The 21,059-nt window shown below is 38.7% G+C and overlaps 1 protein-coding gene across 1 annotated transcript in view; it reads left to right on the forward strand.

Annotated features, from left to right (window-relative positions):
• The window catches only part of DCBLD2 (discoidin, CUB and LCCL domain containing 2), a 127,713-nt gene that overhangs the window by 20,096 nt on the left and 86,558 nt on the right, over positions 1–21,059 (forward strand). Inside the window, exon 2 of the mRNA XM_036746335.1 lies at positions 18,348–18,575. Within this exon, the coding sequence (XP_036602230.1) occupies positions 18,348–18,575 (228 nt within the window). The remainder of the gene's footprint in view (positions 1–18,347; positions 18,576–21,059) is intronic.

The following is a 21,059-nucleotide window of genomic DNA, read 5'->3' on the forward strand; positions in this document are numbered from 1 at the left end:
CCCTACCCATTTAATTTTGTTCATTTTGTAGGAAAAACCTCTTCAAAAAAGTGAATATGTAATAACTCACTTTCCTTGCTAAAGAAAGGAAAAGAAAACCTATAATAAGACTGATGTGTCCAAATGGATTTTATTGAAAGATATTCTTTATAAGCACTGTGGTCTTCCAAATCTACATCCAGATTGGGGTACTGAAGTGGTAGTTCTAAACCATCTCAAAATGGCTTCCCAGCTTTCTCTTTTATTTTATTTTTTGGAGGGGGAAAGGCAGGGCAATTGGGGTTAAGTGACTTGCCCAAAGTCACACAGCTAATTAAGTGTGTCAGGTGTCTGAGGCTGGATTTGAACTCAGATCTTCCTGACTCCAGGGCCAGTGTTCTACTCACTGCACCACCTAGCTGCCCCTAGCTTTCCCTTTTTATGTAGGAAAAACTCCATCTCTGATGTAGTAGAGATTCTTCCTCCTTTTCTGAAGACCCAGTTTGGTACTTGGAAGGGAACATGGTGTTGTCTGTTACTTCTACTGCAAGATCTTTGCTTTGCTATCTGAATGCAGTAACCATTTAAGGGGCATCAGAAAATGGGACTGGATTGCGAACAGAAGGGATATGGAAGCCCTTATGCAGGTATCTCAAAAGTCTTAGTGCAGGTTTAAAGTTTAATCATTTAAATACCTTAAGCTTTAGTAGATGAAAACTACACTAAGACTTTTGAGATACCCTGTATATGATTTCAGGTGCTCTGGGGCCATTTGGGATCAGGGGGCCACATATCAATGAACTTATAATTGGAGGAGTTAAGAGGAGGTGAACCTTTTGGTCTAGTTTTAGGGAATAAAGCAAAAACAGTGAGAAGCAATTATAACCACGTAGGTTTACAGTGAGTATATCACTTATTCAGTAAACTTCAATGGCTTTGTGGGGAAATCATGAAAGTTGCAACCTTGCCCTGCACAGCAAAAGACTGGAATTGTTTAGACCAGACTTGTTTATTGCTTAACCCAGCTTGTTGTCTAACGTAGGAAGTACTTAACTTACTGATCCCAGAGACCTTCGGGTCTAATTAATGGTCAGCATGGCTTCCTTCATATAAAGATTGTGTGCCTTATTTGGAGAATAGCTTTCTGTTCACATGTTGGGGCCAATCAGCTTCATTTTCCTGTCTTCCAGTAATCTAAGCTCAGACTCTATAAATGTAACTGCTTGAGCCTCCAGAGTTGGCCAGAAAGCTTAATAATTTTTTTTTCCCTCAAACTTTCTTAACCTGTAATTTATTCTCAGCTGACAATTTGGTATCAGAGTAGGGATCCCTAAGGGTCTCTCTAAGCAGCCCTCCAAGACCCTGAACATTGAATGAGTCTCTGAGACCAGGGAAGGTTGGAATGACCTACACGGGATGGATTGGCACTCAGCGAGTATCTTAGGGTTCAGAAGGAACAGAGTCAGGTTTCCCCTGGCTCCAGACTAGGTCTCATGAATAGGGATTCCAGATGACCAGAAAGCCGGGGTTCATGTGATTCCTTGACCTGGGAGCTACTCAGGGCAGGTTAGAACTTGTCAGGCCATCCTTATCCACAGATCCTTTCAGACTGATCACCTGAGGGTTCTGGTAGCAGCTGCAGTCTGTTATATTTGGCTACTTCTCCAAGAGATTTAGCCTTCTCTTACTATATTGCTTTCTTTTGCTCTCTGTGTATCTCTCTCCCCCTTAACTTTCCCTTGAATATAAAATATAAACCAGACTGAGATCATGTTGGTTGGTAGCTTCACTGATAGCCTGATAAGCATGGCATCATGATCTAGGTCTCAAATGCAAAGTGTGACTCACCAGGAGGGACCCTTTTATCAAATATTTGTGTCTTGTTTCATCCTGGTACCCCTTTAGTGGAGTGAGTCACTTTGACAACTTTTTGTCCAATGTAGTCCTACATTCATCCACTTAGGACAACCTCAGAATTATGAGGGAAATTTGAAGTGTATTAGTTCAGTGAGTTGTTCACCAGGGCTGGTTACTCTCAGGCCAAACTCCTGAACTGCAAAAACGGGGACTCCTTTTCTTGTTCTGCTTTTTATCCTCCTTCTGGTTTTCCCAGGGAATTCCCTGTCTTAGTCTGTCTTTGATATTGTCTGTGGATTCTTTTTGCAGTGAACCATTCTAGCTCTAAGATCTCCCTGGGGATGCCTGAGAAGATGTTTTAGCTTTATGGCCTGCACATTGTGAAATATATTTCCTAGTGGCATGTTTATAGCAGGGATGATCCTACTTTGCAGTTCCCTGTGAAAGGCTCCTCTGAATAATAAAAATTAGTCCTTCTGAAAGGAGCAATCCACACCAAATATCCTCACCAGATTAACACTTGTTTTCTCTGATAGGAGGAAGTAATCAACAAGAAAATTCAGTCTGTTGTTTGTAGTCCTGAGGAAAATGAAAGAAGAGTTGAGGAGGCTGCTAGACTAAAAAAAGAGGTGACTAATTTGAAGGGCCAACTGAAAGATATTATTGACAGCCGCCACAGAAGGCTGTGAGGCACCTGCTCTGAGTGCCCCAGCTCCTTGCCCACTCTACCCCATACTTCCTAAAGACCTCCCTGAAGAACTCCTGGGTTTATGGTTGGGACTGGGGAAAATAACTCTCACCCCCAGGCACTCAACCACTCCAAAAATTGAATCCTTGGAAATTATAGGACGTAATGGAACCACAGGTGATCCCTGGGACCCTCATAAGCTCTGGCATAAGGCTATAAAACTGCATGTACCCTTACTAGGTCAGTATCCCAAAGTGATCAAAGGAAAAAGATTTGTATATACAAAAATATTTATAGTAGTTTTTTTGTGGTGGCAAAGAATTGGAAACTGAGGGGATGCCCATCAATTGGGGAATGGCTGAACAAGTTATAGTATACTTGTATACCATATGTGTAGTATATATATTATGGAATACTATTATGCTGTAAGAAATGATGAGGGATTTCAGAAAAATCTGGGAAGACATGTATGAACTGATACAAAGGGAGATGAATAGAACTAGGAGAACAGTGTAACAGCGGTATTGTAATAATCATAAACTCTGAAAGATGTAGCTACTCTGATCAATATAGTGATCCACAACAATTCCAAAGGACTCATAATGAAAAATGCTATCCATCTTCACAGAGAGAACTGATGGACTGAGTGCAGGTTGAAGCATATTTTTCATCATCTCTTTTTTTCTCTACAACATTGCAAATGTGAAAATATGTTTTGCATGACTTCATATGTATAATGGGTATCATTTTTTGCCGTCTCAATAAGTGGGGAAGGGATGGGAGGAAGGAGAAAATTTGGAATTGATAATAATTTTTTTAAAAAATATGTAACTCAAACACACTTTGTACTTTATGACTTTCCTGTTTTCCCCAAGAGCTTGTACCCTTCCTTCCAAACTACCCTGTTGTTAATTACTGTGTATTTATTCCTTTTATATTTATTTTTTATATAGTTATTTAAGTATTTACCTCTCCCATTAGAATTTAAGCTCCTTGCAAGAAGGGATCGTTTCATTCATTGTATTGTATCCATAGCCTGTACTATAGTCACTGGCACATAGTAGGGGAAGGGAAGGGAACAAACATTTAACACCCTGGACCAGGAACTGTGCTAAGCATTTTACAAATATTATTTCATTTGAGCATAATAAATGTTTATGGATTCATTATACAAGAGAGTAGACAATGTGGGTATGAAGTTCTTAATTGCTTGACCTTTTGAACTTACTGAGTTTGAGATGGCCATGGACCATCCATTTGAAAGTATCCAGTAGATATAATTTGTGATGTACTTGAGCTTCAGAGAATGATTAGAGCTGGATCTAGAGATCTGGAAGTCATCTGCGTTAAGAAGATAATGAAACCCATGAAAAATTCTGGTCGCTGAGAAAGAGGATGTAGAGATAACAGAAAAAGGTCCAGGAAAAAGCTTTGGAGTATACCCACAATGAGTGATGATTAAGAATCAAATATTAGTATCATGCGTAGTGCTATGCCTTGTATAGAGTAACGTTTAATCAGTGCTTGTGGATGCTCTGATAAATACTGACATGAAGACCTCCATGATCATTCTCAAAGTCTTACTGTAATTTTTTAAATCAAATTTTATTTTTTAAATGACAAGCTTGGAAAAAATGAAAAATGTCAAGCCGCCCTTGCTAATTTGTGGGAATGCTTTGCTTTTTAAAAAAAAACAGTATTTGTCAACTACTTGGAAAAGTTTTGTGGTTATTGTTTTCCTTTCATTGGTGAAGATAGGTTTATATTTGCATGTTGAGTTTTCATTTTATTTGATTGATGGTTTAATTTTTGAAGATACCAAAATTATACTTTCCATTTATTTATTTATTTTAGTTCAAACTATTTCCCTTTTATTAAGGTCCAAGTAATTATTATACAGACTGAGACTCAATAGGGAAAAACAGGTTCAAATAATATTTTATCATCAGCATCTCAAGGTAAATGTGTATAATCAAGTAGCATTATCTATAAATCCTTAGGAGGTCCCATCCTGAAAGAATGCTTTTAGGGAGCTTAATTTTCTAATTTTAATTGTTAAATGTTTATGGTCCTTCAACTTATCTAGGAGACTTGAAGTTTTTGGAGACTGTGCCAGTGGAACATGAGTCTTGGCAGGCAGGCAGTCCAGGCTGAGCTGGGACCACTCTTTGCTTTGGGGGCAGGACTAATTCATTAAAGTTTTTGGAATGGCATTCTGTAAAACAGGTCTGCTTGTTTTTTGGATTGGACGTCCAGTTTCGTTGGTCTAGTGAATTCTTGGGTGAGAACATTTCCTCAACCAGTGCAAATCAGCTACTATTTTTTCATTTATAATCTCAAAGACTTGAACAGGGCCCCTGTGAAGTGAAGTGCTTTGCCCATAGTCATAGGTATAGAAATCTGAAGCAAAGTCTCCATTCACTACAGCATGTTGCTTTTCACAAAGCAGAAAAAGTACAAAATAGCCCTCAGCCCTGTGAGATTGCTTTCTACTTCCACAGGAATGGTGGGAGAAAAGGAAGCAGAATATGCTAAGAAACATACAGTTCTTTTGACCATCTGTAAACATTAATTTTTGTTGTTCAGTTGTTTCAGTCATGTCCAACTCTTTGTGACCCCATTTGGGGTTTTCTTGGCAAAGATACTGGAGTGGTTTGCCACTTCTTTTTTCACCTAATTTTACAGATGAGGAAATTGAGGCAAACAGGGTTAGGTGACTTGCATAGGGTCATATAGCTAGTAGGTATCTGAGGCCAGATTTGAACTCAGGAAGGCTCTTCTTCCTGACTCCAGGCCTGGCACTCTATCTTCTGTGCCACCTAGCTGCCAATTTAATTATTAGTAGCCTTAATTTAATCACAGGATCATAGATATGGAGCAGAGAACCATCCAGTCCAACCTTATTTTTACAGATGAAAAAACTGAGATTCAGGGAGGTTAAAAAAAAAAAAAGCTATTCATACAGGTCAATGTGCAAGACCGGACTTGAACCTCGCCCTCTCACTCCAGAGCAAGTGCTCTTTCCATTGTACCAAACTCATATTTGGTGCCCTAAAAGATAAAAGAAAACATTTCCATGTTTGCATTTTCCGTGTACAAGAAACCAAAAAACATAAAGGTGTTGCCAATAAATGAGAAAGATACAAATTATCAAAGATTTGATGAATGGTTTTGGCAGTATTGATTTTATCACAGAGTCAAAGGCAACCAGAAACACCATTTCATGTGTGGGATGGGCCATCTTGCCTTGCAGTGCTCAAGATGAACAGAAACAAACAGGCCATCATGAATGCAGTATTTTGCACTGTATATGCCAACATATGTCAGAGCTGAGGTGGACAAATTCTGTGATGAACATGACAAATTTTGCTAAACTGTTAATATGAAAGTGGACAAAGGAGAGGACAGCCAAACTTATTAGAAAAAAATAAGAATCAGGAAATGTGAGAGGTCAGATGCTTACAGACTACTTAAAAGTAGTATAACCGTCTATAGCATTAAGTGCAGTTCTAGATCTACCTCTTCATAATAGTATAGGTTTATTCATTTTGCTTAGGTTGTCTTTTAGAGGGACAGTTTAGTTGATCTTCCTAATACTACTGGAGAGCCAGAACACACCTGCTATAAAACACATGCTGGGTTCTCTTGTGTTTTGTCTTGACTCACTAAAGCAGGGAGAAGCAACTGTTTTGTGGTGGCATTATCTTCAGTTATGTATGAAGACCTTTCAAGAGGAATTTTTCCTATCAGTTTCCTGTCAGCTAAATCTTACTGTTTTAATTTGCTTCTGTTTGACTGTTCCTGTTTAACTCACCTGCCAATCAATAACTAGGTCTAGGGACTAATTTACATTCTGTGGTGTGATTTCCACAGCAATTCTCTCAGATCTATCTGTTCTTCATAATAGGCTGCCTTTTTAAAAAAGGAACATGAAAATATTTTCTAGCTATAGCTATTTAAACATATTATGGTGACTTAAAAGATTTGCAAAGATAATTTTGATTTTAAGTTTTTTTTTTCCTTTTAAGCTGACTTTAGAAACTAAGATAAACTTTGAGGTATATGGCCAGCACTGAGTAATATCACACAAACAAATAAAATGGGCTGAATGTCTTATCAGACAAGAAAGGACTGGTTATAAATGTGGAAATCATTTTAGAATCAATTCTTTGTATATAGTAAGATCATTGACTATTATAACACAGGTCAAAATACAAAATGAGAAGGAAAGATAAGGATGGGATGAAGGCATTTTATGGAATTACATCATCTCTAACTCCAACTTTTAAATAATCTCTGGTTTTTAAAAATGGAGAATGGACAAAAATAAGAAAGTGACTTATTTTCATTTTTAGAGATTTAACTAATCTAAAATAGTTTCCCAACAAGGGGTCCAAAAGAGCCTAGGAACTGCCTTATGCAGAAAACATTTGGCCTTTTTGTGAAGTGGAGAGAAGAGAAGAAGCCAAGGAGAATACCAGTCAGCACCAAGGTACGAATTTATTACACAACAGTATGAGGAGCTTGTTGGAAGTATCATTTCTTTCGTATTTTGGGGGGGTCTCCTTTAGCAAGTCATTGACTTATTTTTCATGGTTTTCTTGCATCACTCTCATTTCTCTTCCCAATTTTTCCTCTACTTCTCTAAGTTGCTTTTCCAAATCCTTTTTGAGCTCTTCCATGGCCTGAGACCATTTCATGTTTTTCTTGGAGGCTTTTGTTGTAGGCTCTTTGACTTTGTTGACTTCTTCTGGCTGTATGTTTTGATCTTCTTTGTCACCAAAGAAAGATTCCAAAGTCTGAGTCTGAATCTGAGTCCGTTTTCACTGCCTGTTCATGTTCTCAGCCAACTACTTGACCCTTGAGCTTCCTGTCAGGGTATGACTGCTTGTAGAGTAGAGAGTACTTTGTCCCAAGCTTAAGGGGCTGTGCTGCTGTTTTCAGAGCTACTTCTAAACAGCAAACTCCCCCAAGAACCACCAACCCAGACCTCGACCCAGAACCAAGCAGGCTCCGCACTCCCGCTCTAATCCTCGGCCTAATTCCTCCTGCCCGGTGGGCCGGGGGCCGGAAGCAACTGCAGTTGGGGCTCTGGAAGCAGCCCTGTAGCTGCACCACTTCTGTGATCCCGGGGCTAGGGCTGACCTTGAACTCCTTTCACTCTAGCAGTTTTTCCACTAACCACCTCTGTTGTCTTTGGTGTTTGTGGGTTGAGAAGTCTGGTAACTGTCACAGCTCAATGATTCGGGGCCCTGTGGCCTATTCTGCCCAGCTCCTGGTCTGGTTGGTCCTGACATGGCCTGTGGTGGGCTGTGCTCCACTCTGCTCCTAGCTCTGTGCAATAGACCCTTCCCAGCAACCATCCAAGCTTTCCTGGGCTGGAGCCCTGCCTCCCTCTGCTATTTTGTGGGTTCTGCAGCACTAGACCTTGTTCAGAGCCATTTTTACAGGTGTTTGGAGGGATTTGGGGAGAGCTTAAGCAAGTCCCTGCTTTCCACCTGCCATCTTGGCTCTGTCCCCTGGAAGTATCATTTCATAAATTATTGAAAAGCATTTGAGGGGAAACTAAGTCTGTAGAGACAACTTCTGGTTAACATGATGATGTGAAAGGTCATAGAGGTGCCTAGCTATCACATAGGTACTTTGACAAACATGTGCAAGGATATCAGATCAAATAATGATCAAAAAATCTAAAGAAAAATAAGAGCTCCTTTCATCCATCCCAGACTGTACAAAAAGACAGAGGCATATCCACTTTGGGAAAACAGACCTCCCAGGACAATCAGCAAGAACACAGGTAAACAGATTCCGCAGCCTGCCTGCACTCAAGAATACTCCAGGGGAACCGGAAGCCCATAGCCCTCTGACTAGGACCCTGCTGGGGACCTGAATCCTGTCATGCAGAAAACATGGAAATTTCAAGTCAGCTAGAAGACTGTGGTTCTAAGCAAGGATACTCTATGGGAGCCAGGACCCCTTGGTGCTGTGATTGTGGATGCTCTAAGGCAGCGGTGTCACATTCAAATAGAAACAGATCTTTGCAGCCTTCAATGTTGCCATCAGAGTTTGACACCCCTGCTCAAAGGGGCCTATAGCATGATGCCTACCTTTGAATCATCCCTGTCAGCATTCTTAGTACGGACATGAATTTGGAGTCGAAGCCAGTGTTAAGGAGCCTAGGAAATTAGGGACATGACCCACAGGGTCTGACCATCCCATTTGAGATTTTAGGAAGAAGCAGAGCCTGGCCTTGGCACAAAGCTAGCATTAAGAGTAAATAGAAGACACTCAATGGATGAAGAGACCCACGTAAACCCAGAGGAATGGTATAACTCAACAACAAACGTCGGTAGAGTCTTGGGGGAGGGGAGAAATGTCTTGACTAGAAGGATTTAAAGTGTAGCTAGAAGGAACAAAAGCAGATGTTTAAAGTGAAATTAGAAGTGAAATGAGGGCTCTGGATGAAAGAATTGGGAAGAGGACAGCCTAGGACAGAAAGTAGAAAAATTTACCCAAATATCAAGTTCCCTGAAAAATCAGAATTGAATTAACAGAACTTAGGACCTCAGGAGACAAGAAAAAACATTAGAACAAAATCAAAAGATTGAAAAACATAGAAGAAAATTTAAGGTATCTACTATTAGGTCAGCAAGAAATAATTGTCCAAACAAAAACCTAGCTATGATAAGACATAATAAAAGAAAACTGCACAAATTTACTGGTACTTGAGGTCAAATAGAAAGCAGAAAGAAACCACCTGTTGCCTCTTGAAAGAAACACCAAATTGAGAACTTCCAAGAATGTCATAAGGAAAATTTAGAGCTTTCAGGTCAAAAAAAAAAAAACTATCGCAAGCAGCCAGAAAGAAAATTTACAAGTACCAAGTAATTGCAGTCCGGATCACATAAAACTTGACAGAAACTACTATGCAGGAGAGAAATTTTTAATATGATATTCCAAAGGGCAAAGGATAAAGGCTTATAACCAAGGCAAGACTGTTTAATCCTACAGGGGAAAAAATAGACCTTTAATAGAATAGAAGACTTTCAACCATTCATGATGAAAGACCAGAGTTCAGTAAAGTCTTTGAAATATAAATACACAGAAATTATGAGGAACCTGGACAGATAAATACAACAAATGGACTAAGTGATAGCTATGTGTCTACAACTGAAATGGGGAGAAAAGACAGGTGTTCTTTCAGAACTCACTTTCTTCAAAGAACAGTCACAGAGGGAGTTGGGAATAAACTCTGGGCCTAGGGACAGTTTTGTTCCAGTTTGTGTAGGAAAGAAAAAAGAATAAGAAATACACTAGGGAAGGACTAACTTTTTCATAATAGTGGTTACAAAAGAAGCTTATAAATATTGAGGAAAGTGTGGGGAGATGGACATCTCATGATCCTCACGCTTAACTGAACCAGACAGTTGAACACACAGATATACTATACAGATGCACACATGTGCCATGTTTGGTGTAGAAATACATGAACTCAATAGGAAACAGGTGGAAACTGAAGAGAGGGGTGCGTAAGAGGCAGAGTGCCTAGAGTTGCCCAAATATAGAGTATCATATGAAGCATCTGTGATTTTTTTAAGTGAAGATTTCAGTCTTCCTCCTCACTAATGCTTAGCATTCAAATGACTTGTCAGCTAGCAAGTGTCAGAAATTAATTTGAACCCATATTCCTGTCTCTAGTCCTGTCAGTCTGTCTACTTCTTGGCCAAATGTGTACCAAAGGAATCTGTGGCAGAGGCAATATAATTCTGAAGGCACAGAAGATGAATTTTCAGGATATCTCAAAGCTTCTAAAAAAGTACAAAAGGTCATGCGTATATGGTATTTTCATCCCTCAAAATATGGCTTATAACATTAGTGGCTACCAACCTATGTGCTTTTCCTCTTTAAAATCTAAAATCTTTATGAAAATGATCTGTTCATACATTGAAAATAGTTTTGATGGAAAGCACAAGCAAGAAACAGAAAGTTTTTTGAAGATTTCTTTTCATGCCAGACTATATAGTTGAACAAAGAATTATATACTGTTCTTTGATAAATATGGTCATGGAGATAAATCTTTTTTTTTTTGCTGATAATAAATCATAAAGAAATTTATTTTAAAACAATTCTTTGGCGTGTGCGTGTGTGTGTATGTGTGTGTGTGTATAATTTTACCATTTATTAAAGATGAAAGTGAATTTGCATACTAATGAGATGGATGTGCTTATTTATTTTATATAAGGAATTATACTTTAGGACATAGAACATCTTCAGTGTTCTTCAGAGTTGATCCATATTTTGATTTTATAGTTGTCAATGCTGAGAATGCCAATTCATGTAAATACATAGTACAGAGTGGCAGAAGTATGTTTAGGGCCATTTCAGAAATTGTTGGAAAGTCTGTCCTAATCCCAAGCCAAACACACACCCTCTCAAGGACAGATTAAAGGAAGCACCAACAGAAAATTTCAAAGCAAACCAGAGGCAATTCAGATCCTCCCACCCATAAAAAAGTTCTTCCATCCTGAATTTACATCTGAATATCATGTGGCATGTAGGTGCTTAAACATTTTTAGTCTATCAGGTTTCTTTTTTTCCCCCATTGCCTGTATATTTTATTTTTCAATTGCATGCAAAACTAACTATTTTTTTTTGAGCATTTGCTTTTACAACTTTGATTTCCAAATTCTCTCCCCTCTTCCCTCTTTACCCCTCCTCCCTAAGAAGGCAAGTAATTCAACATAGGCCACACATGTATCATTATGCAAAACACTTCTACAATACTGATGTTGAGAAAGACTAACTATATTTCCCTCCATCCTATCCTGTCCCCCTTTATTGAATTTTCTCCCTTGACCCTTGTCCCTTTTCAAAAGTGTTTGCTTTTGATTACCTCCTCCCCTTATCTGCCCTCCCTTCTGTCATCCTCCCTTTCTCCTCCCCTTCCCCCTATTTTCCTGTGGGGTAAGATATCCAATTGAGTGTGTATGTTATTCCCTCCTCAAGTCAAATGCCATGAGAGCAAGATTCACTCATTCCTTTTCCCCTGCCCCTCTTCTCCTCCAACAGAACTGCTTTTTCGTGCCACTTTTCTGTGAGATAATTCACCCCATTCTGTCTCTCCCTTTCTCAATATATTTCTCTCTCACCCCTTAATTTATTTTTATTTTTTTAGATATCATCCCTTCATATTCAACTCACCCTGTGCCCTCTGTCTACATATGTATATGTATATTCCCTTCAACTACCCATTGCAAACATCATCTGTCCATGTAGGAATGTAAACAAAACAGTTCCACTTTAGTAAGTCTCTTATGATTTTTCTTTCTTGTTTACATTTTCATGCTTCTCTTGATTCTTGTATTTGAAAGTCAAATTTTCTATTCAGCTCTGGTCTTTTCACTAAGAAAGCTTGAAAGTCCTCTATTTAATTGAAAATCCATATTTTGCCTTGGCGCATTATACTCAGTTTTGCTGGGTAGATGATTCTTGGTTTTAATCCTAGCTCCATTGACCTCCAGAGTATCATATTCAAACCCTTCGATCCCTTAATGTAGACCTTAATGTAGAAGCTGGTAGATCTTGTGTTATCCTGATTGTGTTTTCACAGTACTCAAATTGTTTCTTTCTGGCTGCTTGCATTATTTTCTCCTTGACCTGGGAACTCTGGAATTTGGTGACAATATTCCTAGGAGTGTTCTTTTTGGGATCTTTTTCAAGAGGTGATGGGTGGATTCTTTCAATTTCTGTTTTACCCTCTGGCTTCAGAATATCAGGGCAGTTTTCCTTGATAATTTCTTGAAAGATGATGTCTAGGCTCTTTTTTTGATCATGGCTTTCAGATAGTCCAGTGATTTTTAAATTATCTCTCCTGGATCTGTTTTCCAGGTTAGTGTTTTTTCCAATGAGATATTTCACATTGTCTTCCATTTTTTCATTCCTTTGTTTCTGTTTTATAATATCTTGATTTCTCATAAAGTCACTAGCTTCTACTTGCTTGAATCCAATTTTTAAGGTGATATTTTCTTCAGTGGTGTTTTGGACCTCCTTTTCCATTTGGCTAATTCTGCCTTTCAAGGCATTCTTCTCCTCATTGTTTTTTTGGAGCTCTTTTGCCATTTGGGTTAGTCTATTCTTTAAGATATTATTTTCTTCAGTATTTTTTTTGGGTCTCCTTTAGCAAGTCATTGACTTGTTTTTCATGGTTTTCTTGCATCACTCTCATTTCCCTTTCCCATTTTTTCCTCTACTCCTCTTACTTGCTTTTCCAAATTCTTTTTGAGCTCTTCCATAGCCTGAGACCAATTTTCTCCGAGGCTTTTGATGTAGGCTCTTTGACTTTGTTGACTTTTTCTGGCTGTATGTTTTGATCTTCTTTGTCACCAAAAAAAGATTCTATAGTTTGAGTCTGAGTCCTTTTTTGCCACCTGTTCATGTTCCCAGCCAATTACTTGACCCTTGAGCTTTTTGTCAGGTTATGACTGCTTGTAGAGTAGAGGGTACTTTGTCCGATGCTTCAGGGGTTTTGTGCTGCTGTTTTCAGAGCTAATTCTACTCCACTGTCAGCACAAGCTCTGCCACACCTGCAATCTTCCTCACCCAAGAACCACCAACCAGGACTGCAACCCAGATCCAAGATGGGCAAAGCAAGAGAACCCTGCTTCAGCACCAGCAAAGCTCTCCCTGCACTGCCCCTCTGATTCACTGCTGGATTCCTCCCACCCTGTGGGCCAGGGACTCTGGAAGGAGCTGCTGCTGGAGTTCTAGAAGCAGCCACAGGCCTTCCCACTGCTGCTGTTGCTGTTACGGCTGTCACCACTGCCACCAGGCCCCCTCCACCACCCTGGGGCTGGGGCCAGACTGTGCACCTCTGTCGCCCCTATCCAGCAGTTTTCCTACTAACCTTTTCCATTGTCTTTGGCGTCTGTGGGTTGAGAAGTCTGGCAACTGCCACAGCTTAGTGGTTCATGGCCCTAAGGCCTGGTCCAGGCCAACTCCAGGTCTGATCTGTCCTGGCGTGGCCCACTCTAGGCTGCGCTCTGTTCTGCTCCCAACACGGTGAGATAGACCCTTCCCAGCGACCATCTAGGCTGTCCTGGGCTGGAGACCTGCTTCCCTCTGCTATTTCGTGGGTTCCTCAGCTCTAGAATTTGTTCACAGCCATTTTTTACAGGTGTTTGGAGGGATTTGGGGAGAGCTTAAGCAAGTCCCTGCTTTCCAGTGGCCATCTTGGCTCCACCCCACGATAATCTTTTAAAATGATATTCTGGGTATCAAGGGAATTGTGGAGTTGGAAGACATGTTAGATAGTTGATGTCCTGCACATAGCCCTAAAGAATAATGTTTTTATGTTGATCATAAGACTTTCCAAATGCTTTTCTTTGTATATGATGTTTTGAAGATTATACAGTGCACTGGAATGTTAGAGGGCCTACTGGGTTATAATCAGTAGTCCCTTGGAAGAGATTCACTTAGCCATCTACACTGAATAAAATAGATGAAAAACATACGGCCTTGATTATGACATGTGTAACATGTGTCAACTGGCTTATAGGAGCCATTCCTTGCAACACATGCAGATTTTCCTTGCCTACTTGTAGTCAACTACATGGAACCTTTGAGGAAGGGTCCTGAGGTCGGGGATGGGAGGGGCGATGCCTGCTTCTAGACATTTGGAGAAATTTAACCCCTATCCTGATGAAGAGTCTCATAATTGGCTGTTGAACCTAGGAGATTTGATGACTTATTAGATGAGCTACAAAAGGAGCATCCTTTCCATCTGCTTGCTAAATTTCCAACTTCTGGGGAATCAGATCATCTTTCCTTGACTTCACTCTACAGAAAATTATACTTTTGTAGATTCATATACAAAGCTATCAGTTCTTTTGGTTCAGCACATAATTTGGAGACTTTAGTTATTACATAGTCCCTCAGTCGTGAATACCTAGAAGCAGGTGTTCTCCCTCCACCCCACCCCTGACCCCCAGCCTTCAATTAATTTATGAGGAATAGGGAATGTCTGCACATGGCCCCAGAGAATGGCTTCTTTAGGCCATCTAATTCACATTGTACTCAGGAGTATTTATGTATCTTGGCCTACATGTGTCACCTTTGGGGGACTATGGAGTGTTCAGGTGGGACTAGCACGTTTGGTGTTAGGTCTTGCCAAAGCCTTTTCAGGGCTGCTCACCCACGTTTGGTGTCTACCTGGCACTCAACTCTCACTTTTGCTTCAAGAAACTGTGGCATGTGCATTAGCTACATCTCAGTAAACCATCTTGGCAGATGGTTTAAGCCAGGTTGATGGTAACTGACAGGCCTTAAACCTGTTGGTGAGTTAAGGGGATGTCTACCCCCAGTATGGGGACTTCCTCTGGTCAAAAGGGTAGATGAGAACAGTTTGTTCCAGTGGCCATGAAGAGGACTGAAACAGGTGCTGTGGAGGGCTTAGAGCTTGCCAAGATCGTCCACTAGATCCAGGTCATTGCCAGTCATCTTGACTTTTTTGGTCTTGCCACTGGACTTTGATGACTCTGAAAGAGAGAGGCTGATGACATTGTTACAACTCTGCCTCATGTAAATCCAGTTTACCCACAAGTCAGGAAATCAACCCATCATGATGTCATTGATGGTCTTTGAAAATGAACGATGAACAACGTCACTTTGGGGAGTTGATGCTTTTTATATCCTAGGCTTCTTGCATCTATTCAAGGCTATTTTTAAACATTCTTCTCCTGACTTGCTCTATGGGCATGACTTGCCTGATTAAATGAAATGACTGAAATGAAATTGCCTGAATGAATGAAAAAAGCATTTATTAAGTGCTTACTATTTGCAAAGCATGCCACTAGGTGATGCAGTGGATAAAGTGTTAGCCTGGCATCAGGAAGATGAGTTTAAACCCAGCCTCAGACACTTCCTAGCTGTGTGATCCTGGGCAAATCATTTAACTCTGTTTGCCTCAATTTCCTCATCTTTAAAGTGAGCTGGAGAAGGAAATAGCAAACCACTTCAGTATCTTCGCCAAGAAAATCCCAAAAGGAGTCATGAAGAGTCAGATAGGACTAAAAACAGCTAAAATACAGTTGCAAAACACCACGTCAAGCAGTTGGAATAGAAATAGGAAAATAAGACAGTTCCTGCCCTCAGAAGCTCCCATTCTAATGGGTACAAATATTTTCAGTTGCACATCAGATGGAAAGGTGGCATTTACTTAGGTTTTAGTGGCAAATCAAATCATAATGCATCTTCTAGTAAAATCATATCAGAGTGTGATGCTAAACCATGTGACAGTTCTATGGACTTTGGTTGTGAAAGCCTTCTTTTCTGGGTCTTCGGTAGCTATGTCTGGAACACCTGCAGAACGTGTTTACTGGGCCAGGCGCTGCCGTGGTGCCGCCCCCCCCCCCCCCCCATTGTTTCTCTGCACAGGGCAAGTAGTTACCTGGACCAATCAGACTGATAACTAGAAACAGATCTTCTCTCTCCCCTCCCCCTCTCCCACATATTGACTCAAGAAAACCATAAATTAACATTATGTTGCATTGTATTTTTATTTGTTTTGTTAAACATTTGTCAATTTTTTTTTATTCTGAGTAGCCTTTGGCTTCCATTGTTACTCCTCTGCTCTGGAGGATGCTAGCACTCCCATTGGTCAGCAATTGGTGTTGGTGATGGGGAGGAAGGTAGGCCCATGCTCCATAGGAATTACTGACAACTGAAAATCATGCTCCCCCAAAATTCAAAATTGCATGTGACCCCAAATGCAAGGAAAAGTTACATCATGACTCTTACAGAAACAGCTTAAAGCACATCAGCAGGGCATGAAAGGCTGGAAGGGGGATGGGCTAGCTCAAAATAGAAATGAGTGATTGTGATATCAATAGTTATTTTGCAGAGTACATTTTTTGGTATATTTTTTACTTCCCACGTCTAAAAAATATCCTAATCTTTTAGTCTTTACAAAAACCATTTTGAAAAATCAAAACACAAGTCTATATGTTAGGAGAACATAAAATAAGGGAAAGTGTCAAATCATTCATATCAGTTAAGGTAAAGTTTTAAATAAGAAAAGAGTCTTTGAGTTTTGTTTTGTTTTATTTTTTTGAATTTCAAAGACTCAGTTATAACATAACTTGATGCTTTTCAGGCTATGTTGAACAGTTAAAATTATAGAAATATGTGTACAGTTATTGTTTTTTTTAACAACTGAATTTAATGTATAAATTAACATTCTTATCATTATTTTAAGAGACTAGCCTAAATCTAAAATTTTCATAGTACTCATTCATAGAAATTTGCCCTTGTGTATTTTTACATTAAGAAGAAAAAAAGAATCACTGCTATTTAAAGTGAGAAAGAACAACAAACTACTAAAGCTGTGTCTATATGTTGAGTTAAAAATCCAGCAGAATTTGATAAGCATAGGGCAAATAGGAAAGTCATTCTAAATATCTTTTACTTTAGGAGCCACAATTTTAAAATAATGTTTTCAGGGTTCTGTTGGAAAAGTATTTACTTGCTTATTTTCGTATTATGGAATGTTGAACGACAGTGCCTTTATAGCAGCGGAATGGGAATTTTGGATTAACCCAAATTTTTTGCTTTGTAGGATAGAAGGAATTGTCACTTTTTTAATATTGGTGTCTTCTGTGTACTTACCCATTTTAGTTGTGATTACATATTTTTCATTTCCAAACCAAACAGTTAGAGAATATGAAATTTACAATTATTTATCAGCTACTACTTAACTGCCTTTTAAGAATTGATACTAATGATAATACTATCTACATGTGTATGTTCATACATGTCTATGTTTATATGTGTATATACACACAGATATTTACATAAATATGAAGACGCATTGTTTATTTATACACATATACATATTCACACACACATATGAACAAAGATCTTTTGGATATTTTTCAGGGGGTGTCCAGAATTAGAGAATATTTTAGGAGGTATTTCATATGTGAATGAATTATTAATGTTGATGGTATCCTATTGAATGTGTATTTAATTCTTATACTTTGAGAAATCCCTCTTGGATTTGCTTTGCTTTTTAAATCACCAAAATGATTATATGTAATGATGACATTCAGACATTTATGTCAAGTTAATTTTGGAGCCTACATGGTAGAATAGAAACAGCATTGGACATTGAATCTGAAAACCAGAGTTCATCCTGGGTTTACCATGTAATAATAGCCTTGGGACCTTGGCCAAATTTTCTGTCTTGTTTGGACTTTTATAAAATGAGAATAATACTTGAGCTAGCTTCCTTACAGAATTGTTAGGAAGAAAATGCCCAATATTATTATTAATGTACGTAAAACTTTTTGTAAACAGTTGTAAAATACTATCCAAGTTATTTGGAAAAACTTAAAAGGCTCTGAATAAATGGATGCATTTTAAGTCAGGGTTTCTGTTCAGTACTGTGAATACAGTAGTATTGATGCTACCCATTTGTATTTTCCCGGCGTAGCTAAATCTTACTATAGTGACATTTTAGTCCAAATTTTGCATTTTATTTAAAATCTGTTCACATTGATTTTGTGTCTTATTCTCTAGCAGTACAAATCACAAGTTATCCATGTATTCTCAACTTCAGCAATGATTTTCCATGTTCTCACACAAATCTTACGGAGGCTTTATGCTGTATCTTAGAATTTAAAAAGAGATATTTAAAACATTTCATGCAAACAACAACAAAAGAAGACTCACAAACCCTTATACCTTATGACTTATAGATTTTTAAGCTAAAAATATAAAAGTGTAATTGAAAGTTTTTTGTTTTTATTTTTTTTTTTTATCTTTTTAGGTGATGGATGTGGACACACTGTGTTAGGTCCTGAAAGTGGAACTCTTACATCAATAAACTACCCACATACCTATCCTAACAGCACAGTTTGTGAGTGGGAGATCCGTGTGAAGGCGGGGGAGAGAGTGCATATCAAGTTTGGTGACTTTGACATAGAAGATTCAGATTCTTGTCACTTTAATTATTTGAGAGTTTACAACGGAATTGGACTCAGCAGGACTGAGATAGGTAGGAATCTTGTATATTTTTTTCCTGTAAATGTATTTGTAATGCTTTCATAGCTTGATTTAACACTGGAAGGACCAGAATTTAAGAATGCTGTGTCATTTGATGCAAAGGATTTGTTTTTATCCATAAGGCAAAGAAAAAAGAGATAGGATAAATTTTTTTTGCATTTTTTTTTGGATGGGGGAAGGCAGGGCAACTGGGGTTAAGTGACTTGCCCAAGGTCACACAGCTAGTAAGTGTGTCAGGTGTCTGAGCCGGATTTGAACTCAGGTCCTCGTGACTCCAGGGCTGGTGCTCTACTCACTGTGCCACCTAGCTGCCCCAGGATAAAATTTTTTATTTCAAAATAAATTATGATAAAATTTTCGCATCACTTGACACATACCTTCTTCTAGTGTTAAACATAATAAAATTCGACATTTAATTGTTTGTCTTTTAATTGTTTAGGTTTTGTTTTAAGGATGTCCTTAGGGAGTTATTGGTATGAGTGTGTGAATATTTCAGATTTGGGTATGCCATTGAGAAAAAATATATTATGTTCTGTTAGTTTTTCATCATCCTTTGAGAGCAAGGATGGTCTTGCTTTTCTTTTTGTATTCCTAGCACTTAGGAGAGTGCTTTACTCATAGTAAGTGCTTAATAAATGCTTTATTAACTCATTCATCGATAATTGCACTATTTTTCTTTGTGCTTTTGCATAGTACAACTATCTTTTAGCTGTCAAAAGGATAAAAGTTAATCATCTAACTATCAGATTTCTTGACAGTTGATTGTATTTGTACTTAGAGTAGGGGAGCCATCTCCAGTCATCCTGATGGATATCTGACCACTGGATCCAGATGGCTCCTGAGGAGAAAGTAAGGCTTGTGACTTTGCACAGCCTTCTCTCACTTAAATACAGCTCACTTGCAAGTTGTGGCATCATCTTCCTGATGTCATTGTCCTCTTTGTGAATGAAGGACAACCAACAACAACAACTCATGAGTAGAAGTATAATTTGTTCCAGGAGGTTCGTTGGTATTATAAAGATAATAGAAGGAAAGAATATTACTTATTTATTTTAAGAAATAAATAGCCAAGATCAAAACCACCTAGAACTATCCTCTCCCCTTTTTTTAATAAAGACTCAGATACTTGATGTACCAGCTTAACTGTGGACTGAATAAAAGTGAAAAAATACCAAAATCACTGCCTTGTCTTAAAGAGATTCTCATTCATTGGGTATCTACTATGAGTAAGGTTACTGTGTTTAATTGGGTACCTACTATGGGTTAGGCAACTATATACATTTATATATTACAGGACAGTTAAGACGTCTGTATAAGTAAAGAGGCCTCAATTACCTCCTTAATTTAGAGCCACTGCTTTACCAAAAACTTGCTAGAAAGCAGTCATCTTAACTGGCAGTGGCAATAGTAATGTAGTTTTTTAGTTGTAATTTATGAAATTATTACTAAAGACCGCTTTCCTTAGTTAGAATTCATATAATATTTTCCAAATTGATGATCTTTCTTGGCACTCTTGTGAAAAAGGTTAGTAGAGCTGTTTCTATTTCGCATGGAGAAAGTGAAGCATAGAACCAAAGCTGTTAACTGCTTCTGTCTCACAGGTTCAACAGTACTGTTAGAAATAGAAGCTATGTTCCCCACCTTTGTGAGAATGCTTTCTATTTTTGGACCAGACTGTGGCTATGGGGAAGTGAACTCCACTTTTATACCTAAATCTTTAATTCTCATAAATATGGCGAAGAACCAACGTTTAATGTGAGAGAAAGCTGAATTTATCATAGACTGTCTTCCAGGGGATATCTGATCTGTCAAGGATTTCAACAATGCAATTCAGCTGATACACACTAAATGCTTCTCTGTTCAGGCATTGTTCTAGGCACTGGGAGGTACAAAGGCAAAAATTGAAGTGGTTCTTATCCTTAAGAACTTATGTGCTGCTAGAAATATGCAGATGAGTGCCAGACTGTATGATGACAGAATAATAACCAGATGATTCAGGAAAGGCTTTCAATAAGAAGTAGCACCTGAGCTGAGCCTTGAATGAAGCCTCTTATACAGACATCTTAACTGCCCTATAATGTAAACTGTATATAGTTGCCTTGCCCATGGTAGGTACACAATGAAGTATAGTAAACTTACTCATAGTAAGGCCCAGGTGAGGAGAGAGTGCATTTGAGATATGGGGGATAGATGGCCTGTGCAAAGGAACTGGAGGTGATACATGAAATGTTGAGTTTGGGGGTAGCTAATAATCTGATTTGGCTAGAATGTGTGGTATGTGAAGTGTAATGATTTAAAATATCTTTAAGGGCAAGTGGGAGTAGGATTTCAGAGGGATTTAAAATAATAGGCTGAGGAATTTATATTGTTGTTAGAATCCGTTGGAAGCTAGTTTGAAGATTTTTGGGCAGGAGAGGCATGGTCAGACCTGTGCTTTGGGAATACTAATTTGGCGGATGTGTAGTGAATGGATCAG

This window comes from Trichosurus vulpecula, chromosome 2, assembly GCF_011100635.1.
Source record: "Trichosurus vulpecula isolate mTriVul1 chromosome 2, mTriVul1.pri, whole genome shotgun sequence".
NCBI classification, from domain to species: domain Eukaryota; kingdom Metazoa; phylum Chordata; class Mammalia; order Diprotodontia; family Phalangeridae; genus Trichosurus; species Trichosurus vulpecula.